Below are 23,918 nucleotides of genomic sequence, written 5' to 3'. Positions count from 1 at the left end.
AAAGTATATATTGTTTGATTGATTGGGATGAGAAAGTAAGAGACAAACTTGTCTGTTGAAGTGACAGCCCAACTTTCTCACCCCAAGATTTTTTTAAATCTCACAAATTTGGTGAGATTTTGTGATAAAGTTTGGACAAGTTAAAAATAGGAACCACCACTATCAATTTTTAACAAAATATTTTCCTTTCCTTTCCTTCTCCTTTACCTCAACTACATATGGGACCCACGTGTTTTTTTTTTCACTCCGTTTTTTCCACCCTCCTTTGCAAACAAACGTAGCTTAGGTGTTGTCACATACTCATTTTTTATAAATATACATGTTTTCAGCAACACATTCAATGAATATATCATATTTGGCGATGGTTTTAGGTAATACGTCGACGAAGATGAATATATGGCAACAATTAAGGAAAAAGTATAGCCAAAAATCTCTTTTTTTTTTGTAGAGTTAGTAGTAATTAGATGGATTCGAATACTTATAACTGGATATGGATGCGAATTCAAAATCATATTTTGGTTTTCCATTTACACTCCCTACCAACAAGCAATTAAAGTCAAGCCTTCTGAGTCACCTAATTCATCTTATGAGGTGTCTACCAAACACCAATAAATAAAATAGAAATCAAAACGCTCTGCGAAGCACATTCCACGACTTTCTCTATTTCAATTAATGCGTATTCCTGGTTAGGTAATCTGTGAATATTAACAAGTACCTGCACCCTTTTTATAATACAAATCTTTTGTTGCCGCACGGCGAGTTAGGTTTATTGCAGATTTTGCAAATAGATGTATGAAAACTTTTCAACTTATTTGTCAATTTTAAATTCGATAAAATTATTGCATGCTTAAATATCAAATAACTATAAATTTAAACGATAATTAAAAAAAAAAAAACTATAATTATATTAATCAAATGTCACCTGACCAAACATCACATGTGACTGGTACCAAAGAAAACATAACCTTTCGAGCACGTACTGCTTCTATCGGGGGAGATAATCCGCACTCCTCTATAACCTCTGAAAAGAAAATCTCAAAATTAATGAATTACATAATATTTTATGAAAATTTGATAGTCCATCTCATCAATAGATGGCATGATTCTTGGAACTCTCTTTTTTTGGGGAATAATCAAAGAAAGGGGAATATGATGAGACTGCAAAAGGAAAAATGTTACCTAAAAATAAACAAAAAATATAGAAATGAAGAGAGACATATTGCAAGTTGCAACAAGTTAGGAGAAATTCCACTAAGTGAGACCTCAATATCTGACACTTCAACGGCAGTGAATAAACTTCTTAATAAGTCCACCTTCCACGATCTAGACACCGGATCAAATAGATCAGCTACTTTAGATATTGAACAGCTGTTCGGTCGTGGGGTATTGATGCTGAAAGAAGGTAGAGTGCTTACCCATTTGTTGTTCCAAATGTTTATATTCAGCCCATTACCAATTTTTCAAATAAGCCCATCAAGTACAACTTTTTTTCCTATTATTAAACTCTTCTAGGCCCATGAAGGATTATTGCTGTTTTGGACTGTCAGAAAGTTTGAATTAGGAAAATAAATAGCCTTAATGAATTGGGCCCATAAAGAAGTGGGTTCAGTTCATAAACGCCAGGCTACTTTAGCAAGTAAGGTCTTATTATGAAGAGCCGGTTCCCTAAACTCCAATGCTCCTCTTTCCTTCGATCGACATAGTCGTGACCATGATATCCAATGAATTTTCTTTTTGCCTTCCACCTCCCCCCAATAAGAAATCATACATTGATTTCCTCATTTTATCATGAACTGATGATGGAATTGAAAAATGTGCTACAGTATAGGAAGAGACCGAACTCACTACATATTTTATAAGAATTTTCTTGCTTGCTGGAGATAAGAAATGAAACTTCCATCCTTTAATTTTTTTAGTTGACTTCTCCGCTAATTCTATAAAGATGTATTTCTTAGAAGTTCCAAAATATGTGGGGAGTCCGAGATATTTCGATGGGCTTGCACCATACTTCACCTTCAATACTCTCGAAAACCACCTCATTAATATGGCTAGGATAATTTGGGCTGAAGGTAAGGCTTGATTTAGCAAAGTTAATTTCTTGCCCCGAAGCGCCACAATAGAGGTCTAAACAATCCTTCAAACAAGCAATTTCCGATAGCTTCAACCCCCTCTAGAAATCCGTATCATTATTGAGGATATTTGGTCTTTAAGGAAAAACTTTGTTCACATTTCATTTGGGGATGTTTGTAGAGCTGCAAATAGTGTTGCAGATTCTCTATCACATATTGCCTTGTCCATGGCATGTAGGACAATTTGGCTTTGTTCCGACTCTTGGCTCCTGGAACTTTGTAACCAGGATGTCTTGTGTAATCCATGCCCTTGTTTTGAATGAAGAATTACTCTTTACCAAAAAAAATAAATTTTGATCCTTCTTGTCACATTTACTGTAAGAGCCAAAGATATGCATATCTTTCTCTATAACTTCTCATATGATAAATTGGGTTTGATCCTAACTTGAGTTCATTCAATCATGATCATTTCTTTTTACTAAGGTGTTTCTAAGTTTCTCATAAACATAGCAATACCGTTTTAAATGAGTCTCCCGAAATTTATCATTGATTGGAATAGCTCACGAGTCAATGTGATTATAAATGTGAAAAAGACTACAGCTGTTACATTTGGAAAATGTCACGTAGTATGATTAAAAACTCGTTATGGAGATATGCACACAACAACAAACACTATTTTTTTTCTTTCATGTGAGAGATGGGTGATCATGTGACCCTGTTTTGTATGGGTTAAAAGGGCAATTTTCATTTTATTTTTTAACCCCACATTAATAATCAAAGCCTTAGTCCTTAATTCTTGTGTAACAAAAGATTCACTAGCGTAGATCACACATTTGTCACATGTGAACTTCGGTATTGATTAAACGAAACACGTTGTGTGCCCCAAGACATATGGAACTAGAATGACTCTTCTACCCACACAAATATGTACCGTTTGATGTGTTCAAATCAGTACCCCATAAGGGGAGCACTCTAGTTACCACCACAAACCATTAGGGCCCACAAATTAGGGCCCACTAGTTAAGAATAATAAATATAAAAAAAAATCATTATCTCGTGTGGGCCCCACATGTTTTGTGGTGGTAAAACCATCCTGACGGGGTGCTAATCCGGATTTCTGTTTGATGCCCTCATGCATCTTCTCATTGGTTTCCGTGTATTTATATCATGGAATTAGGCTCCAGGAATGAACATTTCTTGTATTATATTAGGGTAATTTTCTTTTATTATTATTATTATTATCATTATTTTTTTAAATTTTAATTTCCCCTTCTTTATTTATATTTCTTTTAAGGCGAGAGAAACGTCTCTTCTCTACACAAACACACACGCAAAAGAAAGAAAGGAAAAAAAAAAAAAAAAAAAAAAGGGAAAAAGAGAGAGAGAGAAAAACTACTCCCTCCCTAAAAACAAAGAGCTTCAAAAAACCTGAAATTTGCGCGTCTCTTCACTATTCTCTCCTGTGTATGCTTCTTCATGTCCTCTTCACTCAAATTCCAGTAGCAATTGCCATTACAAAGTTCAGTACATCGCTTCCGTCAATGGCAGGTAAATTTGGAAGATTTTGTAGAGAGGACGGCCTCACATATGCTTATCTTTCTCTCTACATCGCCCTCTCCAGCGGTCAGATCTTCTTCAACAAGGTCAGCCAGATCTTTACATTCATACCTAACCGCCATTAGTTTGTAATTCGATTTTAATTTCATTTAGCAGATCTGTCGATGAACTCCCAAGTTAACTACGTATGGTATTTCGTTGATTTCAGTATCTCGTGTTTTTTCTTTCGGCAGATTATAGTTAGGATTTTTAATTGAAGTTTAAATGAGTTAAATTCGACTAGTACCGGAAGTAGATGATCTTCGTATTTATAAAAAGAAAAATTCAGTTTTGATATTCAATATCCAGTGGTTGGCTGTGGTGGGGACAGTCAATGTTGCGAAATCAGGTTAACTCATGTAAGAACATCTACGACGTCTCTGAGCTTTCCACTTGAGTGTTTGCCTCCTGTGAGCTGTACTGACAAAAATTCGGAATATGGTTTGGGAAATGATGCCAAGTTTGTGCATGAGACTGTAACCTATGCCTATTCCATTTACTAAATTATGCCAACACGTCCGTTGTTTGACAATATTATGAAATCTGAGACATTGAACAACGGGGACGATCAATTGTCTACTCACTTATTCCTTCTTCAATGGATTTAGGAAGATTTGATGCAATTTCTAGATGTTTGACTGGCATTTGGTGATGCTGATAGTCGGATTGGCTAGCTATTGTGCAAGGAAAATCTTGACAATATACTGAAAATATCACCCATATGACAATCCTTTTGAAATTTAAACCCACAATCCAGCCAGGTGCCCTGCTAGTGAAAAGCTGTAACTGTAGATAATAAGAGAAAGTTACAAGAAGTTGGTTCTTATTTATTGGTGAAGGCTGTTTTCTAAATAATTTGTCTTCAGTCCAATGGCATTAACTGCTTAATGGTGATTCTTCAAGAAGTTAATGATGAGAATGATAAAGCATATTGAGAATTAAAAGAACAATGAATTTTTTTTTCCCATCTCTTACATGCAAACCATGGTTGTACTAGGCAATGAGGTTATTATTCTGTTTACCTTTATGGAGACTGACTTTGGCCTATCAAATTAGAGGCAATGTATCCATCAATGGCTTTGCAGTGTTATTAGTTCATGATGGAACAACTATACAGATTCACAAGCCAATCGAAATAACACCCCAGCTGCAAAGTGAACATGTATTTTTATATTATATGGCAGGAGTCTATTCTGCTTGACCTTCATTCTTTTCTAGCATTGGGGATCATCAATTATGGACTCAGCTTAGCTTCATGTAGAGAAAACACAATTTATTTTCTAGCATCTGCTCAACCATATGACAAACACAGGGAAGTTGCTTGTGCAATGCGTATGGGCTTTATCTGATTTTGTTATTACTCTTCAGTGTTATTTTTGATGAAGATAGTGGATTACTTCCTAAAAGATGTTCTGCCAATAAAATTGAACTTCGCAATTTCTAAAAAACTGAGCCGGAATACTATCTATTTGGTATGCATTAGGGATAGACTTGGAGACAAACTGGTGTATTCAATAGTGAAATACTTTTAAGTTACACTCATGCGTCCATGGCACTTAATTTAGTAGTTGATGTGATGCATTTATGAGAAACTTTAGATCATTTTCTAGAATCTATTAGAGACTTCGACAAATAAGCATTCATGTGATCCATCACAGATTAAAAAAATATGGAATTACAGTTTAAAGTGCTTGACAAATGCTTTACATTTACCTTCTTCATCACCATTGTTATACAAATGACCCATAAGATGTTGCTGATTGAATATTGCTTCCATCCATCATTATGCTGCTTGAAGTCTCTCAAACGTCAAACTTGATATACAGATGAAAGCATAAACCTTAAAAGGTAAAATATGCAAGATGAAATCTCTATAATTATTCTCAATGATATCTTTAAAACAAAGATTAAAACGTTGCACAGATGTTGTCAATCTCTGAAGAATATTCCCCTAAACTTCCCTACTTATAGGAGGGACCAAAGACTATGCCAAAACGAGCCTCAATTGGCTACTTTTGGCCCAACCAGTTGACCTCAACGCGTTTAGACTGTTAAAATGTCTCTGTTGTATAGCCGTTATAAGAATGCTAGAATAACTGGTCAATCATCAGTCAACCTGTACATCAACAGGTGACAGATATGTACTGTGAATACAGATTGGCTGCACAGGCCAGTTAGTACCTGACCTCTGCTTGGTGATTTGGTCACAACTTGCTCTCTAGATCTTGGATGGACCTGATTCTTTTTCATATGGATCTTGACTTAAAAGAGCTAATGGGTAGATTGACCAGCAGGGCTTTCTTAGCCAGAAATGGTTAAACTCTTTTGTGTATTACCTCCCGTTGTCCATTGATGTTAGGTTAATATACAGTAAAATATACCATCATAGGTCCAAAATGCTCCCTGATGGCATAGGTATGGTCACCCAACTAAGGCTAAACCATTCAGCCATGTTACAACTTAGGTATAAAAGCATTACAAGTTAACACAAATTCACAAGTCTTGTAGGACATTTTTTTTTTTTTGTATGTTTTTCTAATAAGAATGATCACTTTAAGCTGTTGACCTAACAGCTTTTTATGATAAGAATTCCCCAGACCCTGCAGTGGTGGGAGCCTCTTACATTGGGTATGCTCTTTTTAGTTGGCTCTCTCACCTAAAAAGACTGGTAGAACTCACAAAATGCTCCCTGATGGTATAGGTATGGTCACCCAACAAAGGCTACTAAACCATTCAGTCATGTTACAACTTAGGTATAAAAGCATTACAAGTTAACACTAATTCATAAGTCTTGAGGACATATTTTTTGATGTTTTTCTTTTGGGAATGATCACTTTAAGCTCTTGACCAAACAGCTTTTTATGCAATGAATTCCCCAGACCCTGCAGTGGTGGGAGCCTCATGCACTGGGTATGCTCTTTTTAGTCGGCTCTCTCACCTAAAAAGACTAGTAGAACTCACAAAAAACATATATGCATATGCAATGTCTCAATAGTTACCAAATAGTGGATGTGGTTTTGTATGACTATGATGATATTACAATTCCCCGTGGAAATAGGAGCGTCCCAAAACCTGGCTCTAGGGTTCAGAATCCCTGTGGTATTATCCAAATGATGTCAAGCGGTCCTCAAACTCTATGCTACATTTCATTGATTATTTTAGAATCCAAAACGTCTGCTTTTAGGGATTGCCCCTAAACTTGCAACCTCCATGGATTTGGTTAGCCTGGGATTTTAGTTTGTCCTGAAGAAGCATCATACTTGGGTGGCCTGGCAAGTTTTGTGTGGAAACTGCTTGATACTTGTTTTCGAACTGGATATTTGATGTTCTTTTATCTTTCAGACAATTCAAACAATTCTAAGTTGTTTATGACATTCTGGTTTATGCAGGCCAATATGAAACTAGTAACAACCTACCTGAGATTCAGGCCCTCTTTGTGGGGGGCTCAGTTATTAAATTAAATGCTGGAAGGTTGATTGGTTAAATACCTTAATGTGGATGGTAAAAGGACATATTAATGTGGTACTGTATTTGAATGATCAAAACAGTAGCCAAATAGGACCTTTCACAGGGAATCAACTTTAGATTTGATAAGACTTAAGATAAATAAAATTCAGATATAAAGATAGGCTGAAACCGGAGTGGTAGAACAAGGATATTGGTTTAAGAACAAGGACTAAATAGGTCTTCAACAGCGGACTATAAAGAGAAAGGATGGCATTGAGATTAAGAGCATAAGGACAACAAGTAACCCCGGGCTTCACCCGCGGTGGTCGTTGGATCAAACCCACCTCCTTGTCACACAGGGTTCTCCAAGGGAGATGCTAGCAGCATTTGTTTCAATTCATGTTGTTGTTTTTTCCCCATCTCTTCATGTCTCTTATATGCACTCTAAAGAGCATAAACAATAGGGTAACATCCAACCACTGCTAACACAACCTACTACAAACATTAATGGAAACATCCAACTACTACCCAAGCCACTAGTCAAAAACAATAATGGCGTCCAACTACCACCCAACACCACTAGTCAAAACAATAATAGAAATATCCACCTACTATCCCCACCACTAACCACACCACCTACTAGCTCCTTTTGTTGACTTTTCAAAGCTGGACTTGGGCTTAGTTCAAAATAGTGGGCTGATATTCTTCTTCCACTAAAGTGATCCAAGCCCATGAAACCATGGGCTCATTTTAACCCACTCCATGTCCTAGCCCTGCGCCTGGGCTGTTTGGGGTCTGTCCTTGGCTTTATGGGCTTGGCTTTGGGCTTTTCTCTCTTTTGTTCTGCGCCTTCGCTCCATTTTTGTTGTGTCAAAATCCACAAAGGTGACAAAATTGGCTAGTTGTAAATGGGAGAGTTTAAGACAATGATATAAAATGGAATTAGAAGGCCCTAAATAAGTGAGATGGCTATGTTGGAAATTCTTGATTTCTAATCTTAACCAGTTATCATACAAGATATGTTATGCCATGATTGTCGACCATCCAGTATCTGGAGTTACCTCTGCCTTCTTCCTTATCTAGGTTTCTATGAGTACCCTCTAAACTCTACAATTACTTGCAATTTTCTGAAATTTTAGAGAATGATTGACCCATTTCTTTCTAGTTAGTCTTTTGTACTGCTGATTCTTCCATGGGTCTATGGGTGAATTTATGTCTATTTTCTTCACATAGTTAGCATTCTGACTTGTGTCTTATGTCTTGCAAATGCAGTGGGTCTTGTCATCGAAGCAAATAAATTTTCCTTATCCTCTTGGGTTGACACTACTCCACATGGTTTTTTCCTCTGCATTATGTTTTATCCTGACCAAAGTTTTCAAGGTACAGACCTATTTGACTTTATTTTGAAGAAAATATTTTTTGTGGTACTTTGTGATCTCTATATTTTTCCTCTCAGGATAAGGGCTTAGTAACTCTAATAAAATATATTTTATTTGAGAAGATAAGATAATTTTGTACTACAATGCTTTTCTCCACACAGATTTTGAAGGTTGAGGATGGGATGACAGCAGAAATGTGAGTACCAAATGCCCCATAGCAAAAGATAAACATATATTAGTCAGTAGGAATTCTTTTTGAATCTGAATAGAAGTTTATGGTGGTGATGTGTCGCCATAAAGTATTGTGGCAAAAGATTCCCTTCAAAATGTTAGTTACTTAATATTAACCTCATTTTATTAGTAGCTGTGCTGCCTGGTTCTTTACTTCCAGACCCCATTTGGTCAGAAGAAGGTAGATCTTTGCATATTGAGGTAATATAAGGCGTTGAATAGATCAAGTTTTTTGTGGGTCTTTATGCTTTTGTTTATTAAGTTGATTCAAAAATGCCTATTGCAGGGCATAAAGGGATCTAGATTTTGTGCATTTGGTTTTATAGTTCTTGAATCTTGCTTTTGTTTCCTTTGTTCCATTTGTCTAGAGTCCTGACTTCATATTTCAAGGTATTGTAAGGTATCCAAGTTGTTCCCTGTTAGCCAGGGATGTGGCATCTTATGTCTTTTTAGGTGTAATCTCTCTGTTATTCTATTTAAAATCCATATTTGAAAATAGAGTTTTTAACGTGTGGGTCCCCGTAGTGGACCATAAACTAATGTTGGGTCCCCTTAGTGTATTATATTATGTGTGGGGATCCCAACCAAACTAACACTGTTAACCACTGTTAAGTATATTCAAATTTCAAACTTGAAGGGACTAAAATACCCCTCAGGTTATTTAATACATTATGTTATGAGTCTTATGACTAAAAATGTTAAGAAAATAAAATTCCACATGGGTCCCATGACTTTAAATCCAACCATCAACATTAAAACACAAATCCCAAAGCCATTAAATTTCTCCGGTGAGAGTGGACTTGGCTAAATCATACAAAATCACTCCTTTAGATGCACATTTCCTGCTCTGCTGCTTCTGCTACTTCTTAATTTCACACCCCTTTACGAATTTTCCACAGAGATTTTTCATGTCCTCTTCTGCAAATCCACCTGAGACAGCCAATGGTGCCAACCTCGGCTATGGAATCACCATTGCCACTGGAATCTTGTTCTCTTCTCCACCATAATGGTCGCTTCTTATGGTTGTGTCAGAGTCAAAGCCAATAGTGTCCAAAGCGGTAGCCATGATGATAGTGATTCCACCACCACCAGTACCCGCCAAACCCTGCCGGAGCTGCGGGTTTATTTTCCTCGCACAGATGATAGTGACTCCATTATGAAAAATTTATTTTCTTTATACATTATGTCATGGCATACTAATGTTAGGAAAACAACTCATAAACTTAAAAATAGCTGTAGGGTATGGAAAGGTTGCAGAAACTCTCTGAATTTATAATTAGAATGGTAGAGAAGAAAAGATAGATACAATCAGGAAATCAACCTGATTTGCAGGATTGGTGCTAGAGTGATGGAGTGGAGTGCTGTGAGACTTGCAAAGGGAGAGGGAGAATGATAGAGTTATTGGTTGCTTGAGAATAAAAAACCTTAAGTTTGGTAAGGTAATAAAACGTTGGCATTAGAAAGAAAATAAGATATGCAAATGGGGGTATTTTTGTCATTAAAGTTAATTATTATATGGTTTGAAAACTATATTGTGAATAGATAAAGGGCATTTTAGTCATAACATAATATATTAAATAACCTAAGGGTATTTTGGTCCTTCCAGGTTTGAAATTTAAATATATTGAACGCCGGTAATGGTGTTAGTCTAGTTGGGACTCACACGTAATATATTGCACTAAGGGGACCCAACATTAGTTTATGGTCCACTAAGGGGACCCACATGTAAAAAACTTGTGGAAATATCTGCTACTCATCATGATTCTTATTATGATTAAAGAGTATAATTTTTGTGTTTTACTATTATTTGCCTTCAAATACTATTTGGCCATTGCTTCCTATTCACTTTTCCTCCCCCAATTTCTCCCGCTCCTTCATATTTTGAGCGTGGGCTAGAATGGTTGCCATTCAGTTTAATCACAAATTAATTAAAATATCATTGTGCAGGTATGCTACATCGGTGGTCCCAATTGGTGCAACATTTGCAATGACCCTTTGGTTAGGAAACACTGCATACCTTTATATTTCCGTTGCATTTGCACAAATGTTGAAAGCTATCAGTAAGTTGAAATTTCAACGAACTTCCTCTTTATAGGTATGGATATGCAGCTATGGTCCTCAGGGGGGCATTTGGTTTGCATGGCTGTACAGTTTGACCCTGAATAGAATAGCTGGATTAGGCTTTTAGATATTGTGATGCCATCTTGAATGTGTGTACAGACATTGTTCCCTGCTTCACAATTTGGCTTTTGTTTTTCTGTGGAAAGAGTTTTGGTTGCACCATATACCCTTACCTAAGTATGAATTTATTCTTTTTTTTGGGTCTTTTACAGTGCCTGTTGCAGTCTTTATTCTTGGGGTAGCTGCTGGACTTGAAATGATGAGCTGCAGAATGCTTTTCATAATGTCTTTGATCAGTTTTGGTGTTCTTGTGGCTTCATATGGAGAAATTGATATCAACTGGATTGGCGTGGTCTACCAAATGGGTGGTGTTGTTGGTGAAGCTTTGAGGCTTATCTTCATGGAGATTTTGGTGAAAAGGAAGGGTCTCAAGATGAATCCTATAGCTGTCATGTACTATGTTAGTCCCTGCAGGTATCTCTTTTATTCTCTTCCCTCGCAAAATTGTAATCCATAGTCAATTTCTGAAATCATTCTAGTGCAAGGGTGTCCAAAGTACGAAATCATCTGACTACTGGCGTTTCCATACCCTAGGGTACCATCTGCTGTTTTCAATTCATAGAAAATTCAGTTGTTGATGGGGAAGATTAAAGGTCCATTAGTTCACATCTGTTATGATACACCCAGCTTGAGTTCCTTATTAGCAAATATATAGCCTTAAGGACAGTATATTCAAGTGTAAGAAAGTATATTTGTTGTTCTTTCAAGCTTTTATTTTCCTAGTATAAATTGCAGAGGGTTCTCTTAAGGCATGCAGCATAGGGAAGTGCACCAATTAGGAGTGACTATACAACTTAGAGAAACTTTTCCCTATAATATATTTCTACTATTATTTAAAAAAAAAATTTATATTCTTATCTAAGCTAGTCTTTTTCTGTTGGGATGAATTACTTTAACAAGACTTGAGAGTTCTGATGGCTGGGTTTGGATCCATTTAGTCTGATCTGTCCCCAGGCCCATGGGGCCCTTATTGACCAGGTATAACTAATTTGTGTTTGGGTATTCATGGACCTGATCCATTGACAGTTATCTTTTAGAAGGGTAATTTCAGGAATAAATTTCCGGTACTTGACACATCTTTTAAGTTTTACCCATATTTATGTAAATTTATTTTTGCTTTACACTTGTTAACACTACTAATTCAGAAGCACTCCAACACAAAAATCCAACCAGCATAAGCTGAATTATTTTTCCTTGCAGTGCTTTATGCCTCTTCATTCCTTGGATATTCTTGGAGAAGCCAAAGATGGATGCAGCTGGTACCTGGACGTTTCAACCAGTTGTGCTAATTCTCAACTGCCTCTGTACTTTTGCACTCAACCTGTCAGTTTTCCTTGTGATCTCACATACAAGTGCCCTAACCATTCGTGTTGCTGGAGTAGTGAAAGACTGGGTGGTTGTTTTACTGTCAGCCATTCTGTTTGCAGATACAAAGCTGACAGTTATCAACCTGTTTGGTTATGCCATTGGTAGGTAACAGTGGCAACTGTCTTTTCCAATTTCCATTTTTACTATAAAGAATCTGTTATGCCCCCATAGAGGTGGGTCAATATGCATCTGGTGATGTGTGCAGATTATCCTTCAGTTGATCTGATGTAGGTTATCCAAATCGTAGGTCAATCCATGATACGGTCTTTATCCTTGGATGTGTTCGCATTTCTTGCTTCCTGGGATGTCTGAATTCTTCAGGATGCTTGAGGCTTTCCTCAACGATAGAAAGAATCAAATTTTTAGTGTTAAAAGGAGGAATAACTAAGAGATATTCAAACATATTTTATGTTGTTTTCTTTTTAACACGAAAGTTGTGTTTGCTTCTACAGCCATTGCTGGTGTAGCTGCATACAATAATCACAAGTTAAAGAAGGAAGTTTCAAGAGTTAACACTAACGACTCACAAAATGTTGAAGCAATGTCACTGGTCAACTCCTCCACTTCTGAAAGAGCAGATTCATAGAAATATGAATTCCATCAGTGAATTTTTTGTGGGTAATGTAGACTCTGGTGCAACAAATTGGTACATTTATGTTTGCTCATCCTAATTGCTGTTATTCCCTTATACAACACAAGTTCTTAACCTTCACCATGTTGATGCTTAGGATTATCTACCTGGTGAGGCAGCAGTGGGTTTCATCGTTGGCTTCTTCTTTCTCTTTCCCTCTCACTGGGCATGGCTTGAAGTCAAGGCTGATTAGCTAGTTGCTGTTGTTGTGATAGTTTTTATTGTATTATCATTATTGTTTCACATGGTGATATAGAGGCTAATATATTGGATTGGATATTCGTTCCTGTTAGCTGCAAGATGAAGCAAATGAGGAGTGAAGAAAGTGGCCCTGTAACATTTGAGCCTCCTGAAAGGATATTTTTTTGAGACCTCCTGGAAGGAGTTTTGATTTCTTTGCTGCTGCTGCTTTTCTTCTTTTTTTTCCCCCTATTTATTTATTTTTTTTTCCTCTCTGGGTTTGGTTTGGTCTTTTCAGCTCAAAAGCTCCGGGAGAGTTGGATGTTGGCTGTGGACTGTCAAATGTGAATTGGTGATATGTTGTAAAACCATAAATTGAATTCTTCCATAGGATATCATTTTGTTAAAAGTTCTGTAAAGTTAGATTAAGGGCTTGATTTAATGATTTCAATAGTTAATACTAGAATTAAACACAGAATCATGGGTTCCAAAAAGGATTGCGTGTTGAAAAGCCCAGCCTGTAGTCACTCTAATTGGGTTGGGCTGGTTATGAACTTGTGGAAGGCCCAGTAGATTGAGGGCTAGGCCGAAAACTGGATCAGTATTCAAAGCAAGCCCAACAAGCCCAATTGTGAAAAATAAAATTAAAAATAATTTTTTATTGATTGCTCCATGTGGGGGTGAAACTAAGGAGACCTCCTTAAGTGCCAATATTACTAGTTGTTTATTATTTTAATATTGATTATTCACACTTGACAGAGTTGCTTAGATTATGTTAAGTTTCAAAATAAAATAATTAAAATACCTTTCAAATAGTAATATACTAAATTATTTTCTATACCTAACACCTAAATGGGTGATGGGATTTTTTCTTCTAACACCTAAATGGGTGATGGGATTTTTTCTTCACCCATCTTCTTCCTATACCTTGCTAAAAATAGATTTTTTCTTCACCCATCTTCTTCCTATACCTTGCTAGAAATAGTCCATATCTCGAATGTAACGGACTCAATCATCCCAAACCCTTACCACAAAACTTGCAGAAATATAACATAGAAACAACAAAAAACTGAAACATTGAAAATTATGCCAATCTCAGTGTAGATTCCATTGTCATTCTGAAGATCGACAGGTGCTGAAGTATAAAAACTTATTATTTTGGTTAATTTTCATCTGGACCCCCTGAGGTTTGGTCCAGATCACTTTTAGTCCAGTTTAAGTTTTCTTTTGCATATAGCTCCCCTGTGTTTGGTTAAAACAGTTTACCGACTGTTAGTTTATATTTTTATGCTACCCTCTCTTCTTTTCATTTTTTGTTTTGTTTTGTTGCGCTCTTGTTCTACCTGAATCTCTCCTTCTTTGCACATCATTAGACCGGTTTAATCCTCCTTCTTTTTTTTTGTTGGGAGTGCTCTTTGGTCTTCTTTCGGTTGTCCGTCGCTGACGGCGGGCTTCTTGGTCCTTTCCCCTTTTCTTCGTTCCTTCACCTTTGTGCCTTCTGGCGCCGTCGCCTCGTGTGGGCTCCCTTTTGTGTCTCCTCTCCGTCACACTTGGTCCTGTTTGGCTGGTGCGCTGCTCCTCCGTTTGTGGTTCCGCGACTCGCACTTCTTCCGCTCCTTGCCTCCTTGGGTCTCCCTTTGGGCTGCCTTTTTCTGTTGCTTGTTGCTTGGGGGCCTCCCTGTTCTTTTTGCGCTGTCGTTGGCCCCGCCTGCCTCCGCTGCCTTGTTTCCGGTGTGCTCTCGGGTGCCTGGCTCGACTCTGCCTGCCCTGGCTGGTTTCAGCCCCTAGTGCGGATCATCGTCAGTGTGGTTGTTTCCGCACTTGGGGTAATCACGTCGCCTAACCCTCCCTGCCTGTGCTTGTGGGCGTGCACGTAGTGCGTTTCGACAGTTTTGTTTTGTTTCGGTTAGGCGGTGGGGATTTTCTTCGGTTTTGTAGCGTTTCCGTGTGAGGTTGTTTTGGCGGGTGCCTGGTTCGTCGTCTGGGGGTTTGCTTGGTTTGCGCCGGTCCCTGCGTTGGTTTTTTGTTCTTTCGTTCCTTCGTATCTCCTTCTCTCCCCGTTGCTCTTCTCTCCAACCATGAGATGAGATCAAGACCCCTTGTGGGACGGTTTAACTATAATAAAAGAAATCGACTAAAAAAAAAGGAAAAAAAGAGAAAGGGTATTTTCGTCACAAAAATTATTAAACTAACAGTTTTTGTTAAGTTTGTCCTTAGTTAATCATTTATTGAAACTACAGGGAGCCATATGCAAAAGAAAACTAAAACTGTACTAAAAGTAACTTTGACCAAACCTCAGGGTCCAGATGAAAATTACCCTATTATTTTTGCTTCACATCTATTCCGTTATTTATTTACTGTTTATTTTCTTTACTCCTTGAACGACTCCATCAATGAACTGATCCCATTTATTAAAGTTTCAATCACCGTACCGGTAGCATTAATTCATCTTTTTCATCCTTTGAAACTCCAGAATCCTGTTTCCATTGCATTGTCTCTATTACCCTGGACCAGTTTTTCCAGCTTCAGTAAATGTCATAATTGTCTTTTGGCACCGTGAACACCGGGTGAGAACTGCCGCTTATGCTGAATGTTGTAGTATCTGAGGTTCATCCGGGCCAGCATGTGCACACCTCGATTACATTGGGGAGCTTTATTGTCTGCAAGGATCGAACCTTTGACCTCTTCACTGAGAAGAATGGAACTTACCACTCTACGAACCCTGCATTGACGAATTTTTAATTTTTTTTTCCACATGTGCACTCATTTTAAGCGGCTGAAATATAATGAAATTCTTGTGACGACCACCCAACGATACCACACTGACACCTTCACATCAATGGCACTAGCCTAGCAAAATCCTAGATCGATCAATCAAGGTTGAAGATCATCAACCATCAAAGAGAAAGTGGGGAGTACTTGATGCTTTGTTTTGAAGCCACAGGACAAATGGTCCACTTCCAAAATAGTTGTCTTACCTTTGTCAAATACTATTTGTAGAGCACTGTGTTGTGAACGATCAAGATTAAAGATGGTACCAATTATACGAATTTCATATGGGGCAGGCCTAAAAAGTAAGCCAACAGAATTGTTTTCGTAGGTACTTTTTAGGGCCTCCCCCATATGGAATTCGTAAAATCTAGGTACTTAAGTAGGTTTGGGTTGAAGCTACTCTGTTTGAGTGATTGAGGAGATTAGCAGTAGGGTGGATCCGAAAGGTCTGTGGTTGGAAATCACGCCTTATAAGCCATGCTGGTATGGCTTATAAGGAGACTCTGCTTAATTCTGTTATTGCTGCAATCCCTAGTTTTGCATGCCAAACATTTTAAACTCCCTCCCTGCTTCTCATCTCTCCAAAATGTCCCAAGTTAATGGCTGATTTCTATTAGAGATATTATCTAAAATGGAAAGCCAAAATTGCAGTAGGGCACCCTCGAATCGAATCGTCTGTGTTGTCCCAACTCCCAAGGCAAGGCTTCAGGAGGATTGGGTCTACATGACTCTCCCAGCTTTGCAAAATTAGGCTTTACTTTCTAGACTGGCGAATCGGTTGTGGGTCCGACAGAGATTGTTTACCAACCAGATTATTAAAATCTATTTATTATGTCCACCGTGAACTTTTTACATGCAAAGTTGGGGAATCAACAGAGTTGGGCGTGGCATGGTATTTTGGCAGGGAAGGAAGTTTTGGGACCTTTCTTCAGTCTTGTGCATTAACTGTCAAGTAAAACAATTTCAATCGTTGGATCAAATTTTGTATTCAATGGTCAAGATTGAAATCTTGATCAAAATTTCAGATTTGACGATCCAAATTTTGGCTTGACAGTCTTGAACACTTTCTAAGTTTTGGAGGCTGATTATTGTTAGTGTGGGGAATGGCCGTTCAATGAAGATAGGGGGTGAACCTTGAATTCCCTCCTTGCCAGGGTTTCGTCTTGTAATCCCAAGACCTACGAACATTAATTGTGCAGCACTATGTTGTGCTTGATTAGGAGGGAATGAGTGGTCGAGGTCTAAAATCTTGATAAGTTGTTTCATATGTTTATTTTTTATCATTATTTTTTTTAATATTTCCAACCATACCTACCTACCTACAAAAAAAAAAAAAACACGAGATGGGTGGTCAAGATTTTTACGTTGACCATTCATTCCACCCTCACCGTATGCAGTTGCGACTATCCTTTGGATTGAGGCTTTGAGTAGGTCATCTAGGGGGTTGTTAATCAGAGTTTGAGGCCCCACTAATTTGGATTGTATCATAAATGGCATTTTGGTTTTGTATAACTATTTTATTTCCTTAATGCACAACATTGAAGCTCTATTATTTGGATTGAGGCTTTGAGTAGGTCATCTTGGGGGTTGTTAATCAGAGTTTGAGGCCCCACCAATTTGGATTGTATCCTAAATGACATTTCGGTTCTGCAGAACCATTTTATTTCCTTTGCTATTTTATATGTTCCAAAGGAATTTAGGTCTATCGCAAATTCTCTGACATGGAAGGCATTGTCCTTTGCAAGCCTGGGCTCTTGGCCTATTTTCACTCCTTAGGATGTAGGGGCTGCTTTGTCATGTGTTCTGAGTTTTTGCTTGCCTCGAATGAAATAGTTATTAGTTATTAGTTATTACCCACCCAAAAAGAAATAAAGAAGAAAAAAATAAACATCTGGGGATGGTTATCAAAAAGAAAAAGAAAGTGGAGATAAGAGTAGAGTATTAATATGTGGAAGAGTCTAGATTCCCCTGCCCCCAAGTTGACCATGCCCTCGTGCCCCCACACTCACATGAGTGTGGGGACCACTCTGTATGAGTGTGGACCTGCAGGGGCATGGGGGCACGGTCCTCTTAGGGGGTAGAGGGTGTGGACTCTTTTTCACATCCTACTCCTACACTCTCATCCCCACCTTCCCTTGTTTTAAGAATGACGTGGACTCATTCTTAAACTAGAGTAAACACCCTATGTTGTTAAAGCCTGCAACACATTCACTTGCTCGACTACAATGCTGTGCAATAATTGTGTAGCACTGTGCTTGTGAACAATCGAGATCAAGATCTCGACCTAGATTTCGATTTCAACCGTCCGTTTATTAAAGGTGTGAAAATACATGGAAATTAAAGCTTTGGTACCCTAAACCTCCCAAGTACAGAATGCCATTTGTTTGGAAATTGCTTGGTTGTTGTGCAATTAATGCTCAGCACCTGCAGCAAACGGTCGAAATCTTGACTGTCCATTTCCAAAAAATATGCATTTACACTTTTGAAAAAATGAATGGCCAATATCAAAATATCGGTTGCAACACAGTACTGCGCATTTACTAAAGTCGAACTGCGTATGTTTCTGTTTCTAGACCTTCTTTTTCCTTCCTTGTGTTTTTCTTTTAATGTTCTTTGTTTCTCCTCTTCATTCATTGCCTCTATTTATTTCCTGCCATTAACCCCTCCAACACAATCGCTCTAGCTTCCTTTCAACACCAAGCTAGGTATTAGTGGAAGAGGAAGGAGAAGAAGAAGATAAAGATCGAGCGAATAGAGAATACCACAAACAAGTTACCTACTCGAAGCAACGAAGCTGAATCATGGAGAAAGCTCGAGAGCTCATTGTTCTCTGAGATGCTGAAGTTTCTCTCGTCATGTTCTCCAGTACAGGCAAATTCCATGAAAACGTTACTCCCAGCACAACGTAAGCTTATATTTGACCTCTCTTCCCCTTCACCTTTCGCTTTCTGCGATTTGATCTTATCATTTTTCTCTTCTCTCTTCTTAGAACGAAGAAGATATTTGATCGGTATCAGCAAGTTTCGTGGTTAATCTCTGACAGCCTCACTACGAGGTTAGAATTATCATCACTTGGATCTTGTTCTCTTCAAATTCTGGAACAATTATACTAATGTTTCTTCAAATTTTAGTTTTTTTTGGCCCTATTGAGTTCAGAAAATGCAAGAAAGCTTGAACAAGTTGAAAGAGACCAATGATAATCTTCGTACAGAAATCAGGTATGAAAAGACAAGACCTCTTTATTTCATTCCTTCAGAAGATACTCTTGATTTTAAACGTAAATCTCTGCATCAATGAACCTTGTTACGACACCTTTGACAGGCACAGAATGGGTGAGGATCTCAACGATCTGAATATCGAAGAACTGCGTGGTCTTGAGCAAAACATGGACAAATCCTTGAAGATTGTTCGTGATAAAAGAAAAGGTACGATCGAGGATTTGTAAGTAGCCGAGCATCTTTTGGTGAAATCGAAGATCCTTCCGTACAATCTCTACAGTGCTCTAAACAAGATTATGATTTTTGCATCTTTTGTGTTTCTTTTGGTGAAATCGAGGATCCTTCCGTACAATCTCTACAGTGCTCTAAACCAGATTATGATTTTCTGTACAAAAACTAACTGTATCGATCTTCGGTTCATCATTTTTCATAGTATCACGAGATCTCGACTCAGATGGAAACGCACAAGGCTCTCCTGCGCCAATTTGAAACCATACAAATCACAAACTTTTTCATTTCCAAAAACATTTTTGATTTATGCATAATGTATTTGCCTTTGATCAAGGACGAGAGAGATGAAAGATCCAGACTATGGCCCGTGGGTTTCACATGGGCCCACTTAATTTTGTGGTGAACAACTGTCAAAAAGATCCTCAATAAACAGGTGGGCTGGACTCTCAAGTTGATGGAAAGCAAATATCGGTATCACTGATACAAGACATGGCTAAGAGTATCGGCCCATCGATTTTGGTATTTCTGCTATTATTTTAGAGAAATATGTTCTTATCTAAATTAGTCTTTTTTTTCAGTGCGGATGAATTACTTAACCTAGATTGAATACCTGAAATTCTGATTACTGGGTTTGGATCCATTTAGTCTGATCTGTACCCAGGCCCACGGGGCCCGTGTTGGACAGTGACAGCAAATGGGTTTGGGTATTCATGGAGCTGATCTATTGAGAGTTATCTTTTAGAAGGGCAATTTCAGGAATAACTTCTCTATACCTGACAAATCTTTTACACATGTTTACGTTATTGCAATTTCGCTTTACACTTCTTAACACTTGAAGTTCTCTTTTTGATTTTTGTGGTCTAATAACACTTGTAGTTCAGAAACATTCCAAACACACAAACCTGACCGATATAACCAGAATTTTTTTTTTCTTTTCCTGCAGTGCTCTGTGCCTCTTCATTCCATGGATATTCTTGGAGAAACCGAAGATGGATGCAGCTGGAACCTGGACATAGTAATCACTGATGCGAGGCTGCCATAGCAGTTAGATGGGGCTATAGTCCCAGCGAGGCACATAAAATCCTAGTGAAGTACACAGTAATGCAGTGCTAGTGAGCTTGGAGAGGTGATCCTCAAGTCTAGGATTGCAAGTGGTAAGATCAACATCTACTTTTGCAGCATATCCTAGCACAATCAAGGTGATTGTATTCAAGTTGAACCATCTACATGGTACGGACGACTTCATGTGAATGAATGCCTACACCAAGTCATAACTCATAATTCATGCAGACAAACAGTGTCATTACTGCAGCTACAATATGGAGGCCAACCCAGGAAATGAGTGCACCATACGTTGATCCATTACAAGATCCCCAAAGCAGGTGTAGATGCAGTTGTATTTTGTATTAATAATTTCATCTTCTTCTGTTTCCTCTGATTCTCATTCCAAACTCAATGGGTGGGACAACAACTTTAGTACTCAAACTTATCAGAAACCCAAATCATTGAAAAGCTAACTAAGAGGCTGGTATGTTTAATTCATAAAATGAGGTTCTATTAGCTTTTCAACGATTTTTGTTTCTGATAAGTTTGAGTACTGAAGTTGTTGCCCCAACCACTGAGTTTAGTACGAGAATTAGAAGAAGTAGAAGATGGAAGTATTCATACAAAATGCAACTGCAACTGCTCCTTCTCCGAAGGGATTTTGTGATGGAGCAACATATGGGTTGACCTCTATATCGTAACTATAGTAATGACACTTTGTCTGCATGAGTTATGACTTGGTGCAAGCATTCGTTCACTGGAAGCCGTTCATACCAAGTAGATGGTTCAACATGAATACAATCACCTGATTGTGCTAGGATATGCTGCCAAAGTACATGTTGATCTCACCAGTTGCAATCCTAGACTTGAGGATCACCTCTCCAAGCTCACTAGCACTGCATTATCGTGTACTTCACTAGGATTTTATGTGCCATCGCTGGGACTATAGCCCCATCTAACCGCTATGGCAGCCTCGCATCATTGAGCGTGACAGTGATTACTATAGCTGCAGATTTACCCTCTTCATTTCATCCAGTTGTGCTAATTCTCCACTGCCTCTGTACCTTTGCATGCAATCTGTCAGTTTTTCTCGTGATCTCACATGCAAGTGCCCAAACCATTCGAGTTGCTGGAGCAGTGAAAGACTGGGTGGTTGTCTTACTGTCAGCCATTTTGTTTGCAGATACAAAGCTGACAGTTATAAATCTGATGGTTATGGCATCGGTAGGTAACAACACGAACTATCTTTTCAAATTTCCATTTTTACTATAAAGAAATCTGGTATTCCCCCATGGAGATGGGTCATATGCATCTGGAGATGTGTGCACACTGGACTTCAATCTTATGTAGGTTGTTCAAATCATGGGTCAATCCATGGTAGGGTCTTTATCCTTGGACTTGTGCACATTTCCTGCTTCCTGGGGTGTCTGAATTCTTCTGGATGCTTGAGGTTTCCCTTAATGATAGAAAGAATATTTAAATTTCTATTGTTACAGAAGGAATAACTACGATATATGTAGGCATATTTTATGTCTTTTGCTTTCTAACATGAAAAGCTGTCTTTGCTTCTGCAGCCATTGCTGGTGTAGCTGCATACAATAATCACAAGTTAAAGAAGGAAGTTTCAAGAGTTAACACAAACAACTCACAAAATGTCGAAGCAATGTCACTGGTTAACTCCTCCACGTCTGAGAGAGCAGATTCATATAAATACGAATTCCATCGGTGAAGTTTCTTATACAATAGAGGTTCTTAACCTTTGCCATGTTGATTGAGGATGATATACCTGATGAGGCAGCAGTGGATTTCATTGCTGACTTCTTGGTTCTCTTTCCCTCTCATTAATTGGGCACAGCTTGAAGTCAAGGCTGATTAGCTAGCCAGTTGCTGTCATTGTGATATAGTTTTTTAGTGTATTATCATTATTGTTTCACACGGTGATACAGAGGCTAATATATTGGAGATTCGTTCTTGTTAGCTGCAAGCAGAAGCAAATGAGGGGTGAAGAAGGTGGCCCTGTAACATTTGATCATCCAGAAAGGATATTTTTTGAGACCTCCAGGAAGGAGTTCTGATTTCTCTGCTTCTTTTTATATTTTAATTTTTTTGTGTGGGAAAAGCTCCAGGAGGAGTTGGATGTTGGCTGTGGAGGTTAAAATCATGAACTGGTGATATGTTGTAAAACCATAAATGGAATTCTTTCATTCATATGTTTTTGTTAATAGTTCTGTAAAATTAGATTAGTTAGATGTTGCAAAAACTTAGACTTGATTGTATAGGTATGCTTTTGTTTGCATTTATAAGGGGCGAAAATTCAGTTATTTAAATTGCAGGAGTTTGTTTTTGAGATAATCTACTGGCATGATAATAGTTCTTGGTAACCCTGCATCTTAACGTTTTGGATTCTCCAGCACAATACAAATGTTCAATGTGTAATGGAAACCTCTGTTATTTTCTCTTGTTTTTGGTTCTCCAGCATAGCATGAGTCACTGTGTGTACAATGCATAACAGTGGATTGAGCTGAGTTGCTGGAAATTGTTACATCCATCTGTTTTCTTTTTCTTTTCTCGTGTAAAAACAGTTGGGTTCATGGTCTGGAATTTGCTTGGGAGTAGCTAGGGCCTTGCTTGGCACTGCTCCGAGCATCGGGCAGCTAGATTATAACATATCTTGAATCGTTGAATCTTGACTGTCAAATAACCCACATGCATTATTCATCTAACCTGTGCTTTTGATAATCGTTTAACACAGGAGTTTTGAATTTGAATGAATAAAATGCCAGTACAAGGAAGAATATTATTATTATTTACTGAAAATTCAATTTTTACTTTATTTGCCACCAAGGTTTCAAGAAACTTAAATTGGGAGAGGAACTTCCAAATTGATTTCATCTCCATTTTGATCAACAGTCTCCTCCTCAAAAACCTTCGACTTCTCAACCTCTTCAGAAGCAAACGGTGGGCTTGGTAGGCTCCTTAACCAGTGCCACCGATGGTGGTTGTCACAACGGCTTCCTCTATTTTATTAAATTCCAATGATCTCGTATGGGTTTCATCTGCCATGCTGAAGATGACAAGGATTAAAACATTTAAATTTTCTACAACCAACAGAGAAAACATATAATGGAGATGGAGAATTGCTCGAGTTTATGGGTGGGGAGAGGAACAAAAACCAACTTTAAAAACAAAGAGCCTCAAATTCTTAGTAAGTAGTGGTAGTTGATAGCTTCGAAAGTAAGGAAGGTCTTCCCATAAAGACCTAAGTGAAAGATCGTTTAAATCTCAGTCTGGTTCAGTTCATGTGTTTGGGTTTAGCTATAAACCCAATGAGTGTTCATTGAGGTCTGAGAAAGTTGCCACCTATAATATTCTGATCTAAAAGGCTAAAATAAAATTCTCATTTTAAACCTATTTCAAATCCACAAGACCAGTGAAAACCCGACTATAGATTCCAATCTTTCCTTCTTTCTAATAGCACTTGCAAGGCATCGTGTTCCTCATTGCAATGACAACAAGAGGTGAGATTTCCATGGAAAGGGTGAATTCTTCCTCATTTCAGGTCTCCGTTTGC

At 38.1% G+C, this 23,918-nt stretch overlaps 1 protein-coding gene and 1 pseudogene across 4 annotated transcripts; both read left to right on the top strand.

Annotated features, from left to right (window-relative positions):
• Positions 1–3,453: 3,453 nt before the first annotated feature.
• On the top strand, positions 3,454–13,164 carry LOC149025977 (putative sugar phosphate/phosphate translocator At3g14410). 3 transcript variants are annotated; one of them, XR_016171803.1, is made up of 8 exons: positions 3,454–3,712; positions 8,385–8,492; positions 8,653–8,687; positions 10,670–10,782; positions 11,056–11,317; positions 12,104–12,372; positions 12,724–12,917; positions 13,000–13,164. XR_016171803.1 is itself a non-coding variant. In XM_089146191.1 (8 exons), exons 1-7 carry the CDS (start codon positions 3,536–3,538, stop codon positions 12,855–12,857), a joined length of 1,098 nt encoding a protein of 365 aa, XP_089002317.1. In that variant the 5' UTR covers positions 3,454–3,535; the 3' UTR covers positions 12,858–12,889; positions 13,000–13,164. The 3 variants fall into 3 exon arrangements, 2 of the variants coding, with proteins under 2 accessions (XP_089002317.1, XP_089002316.1); XM_089146191.1 differs by having other exon boundaries at positions 12,724–12,889; XM_089146190.1 differs by having other exon boundaries at positions 12,724–13,164.
• Positions 13,165–18,652: 5,488 nt separating this feature from the next.
• On the top strand, positions 18,653–20,986 carry LOC149025976 (agamous-like MADS-box protein TM6; annotated as a pseudogene). The gene is made up of 5 exons (XR_016171804.1): positions 18,653–18,759; positions 18,844–18,909; positions 19,011–19,072; positions 19,176–19,279; positions 20,247–20,986. The product of XR_016171804.1 is annotated as an agamous-like MADS-box protein TM6 (transcript).
• Positions 20,987–23,918: the final 2,932 nt, after the last annotated feature.

This window comes from Hakea prostrata, chromosome 2 (genome assembly GCF_041222555.1).
Source record: "Hakea prostrata isolate BN-2017 chromosome 2, UWA_Hpros_2, whole genome shotgun sequence".
In the NCBI taxonomy this organism is placed as follows: Eukaryota; Viridiplantae; Streptophyta; class Magnoliopsida; order Proteales; family Proteaceae; genus Hakea; species Hakea prostrata.
This window is presented reverse-complemented; position numbering and strand designations above follow the sequence as displayed.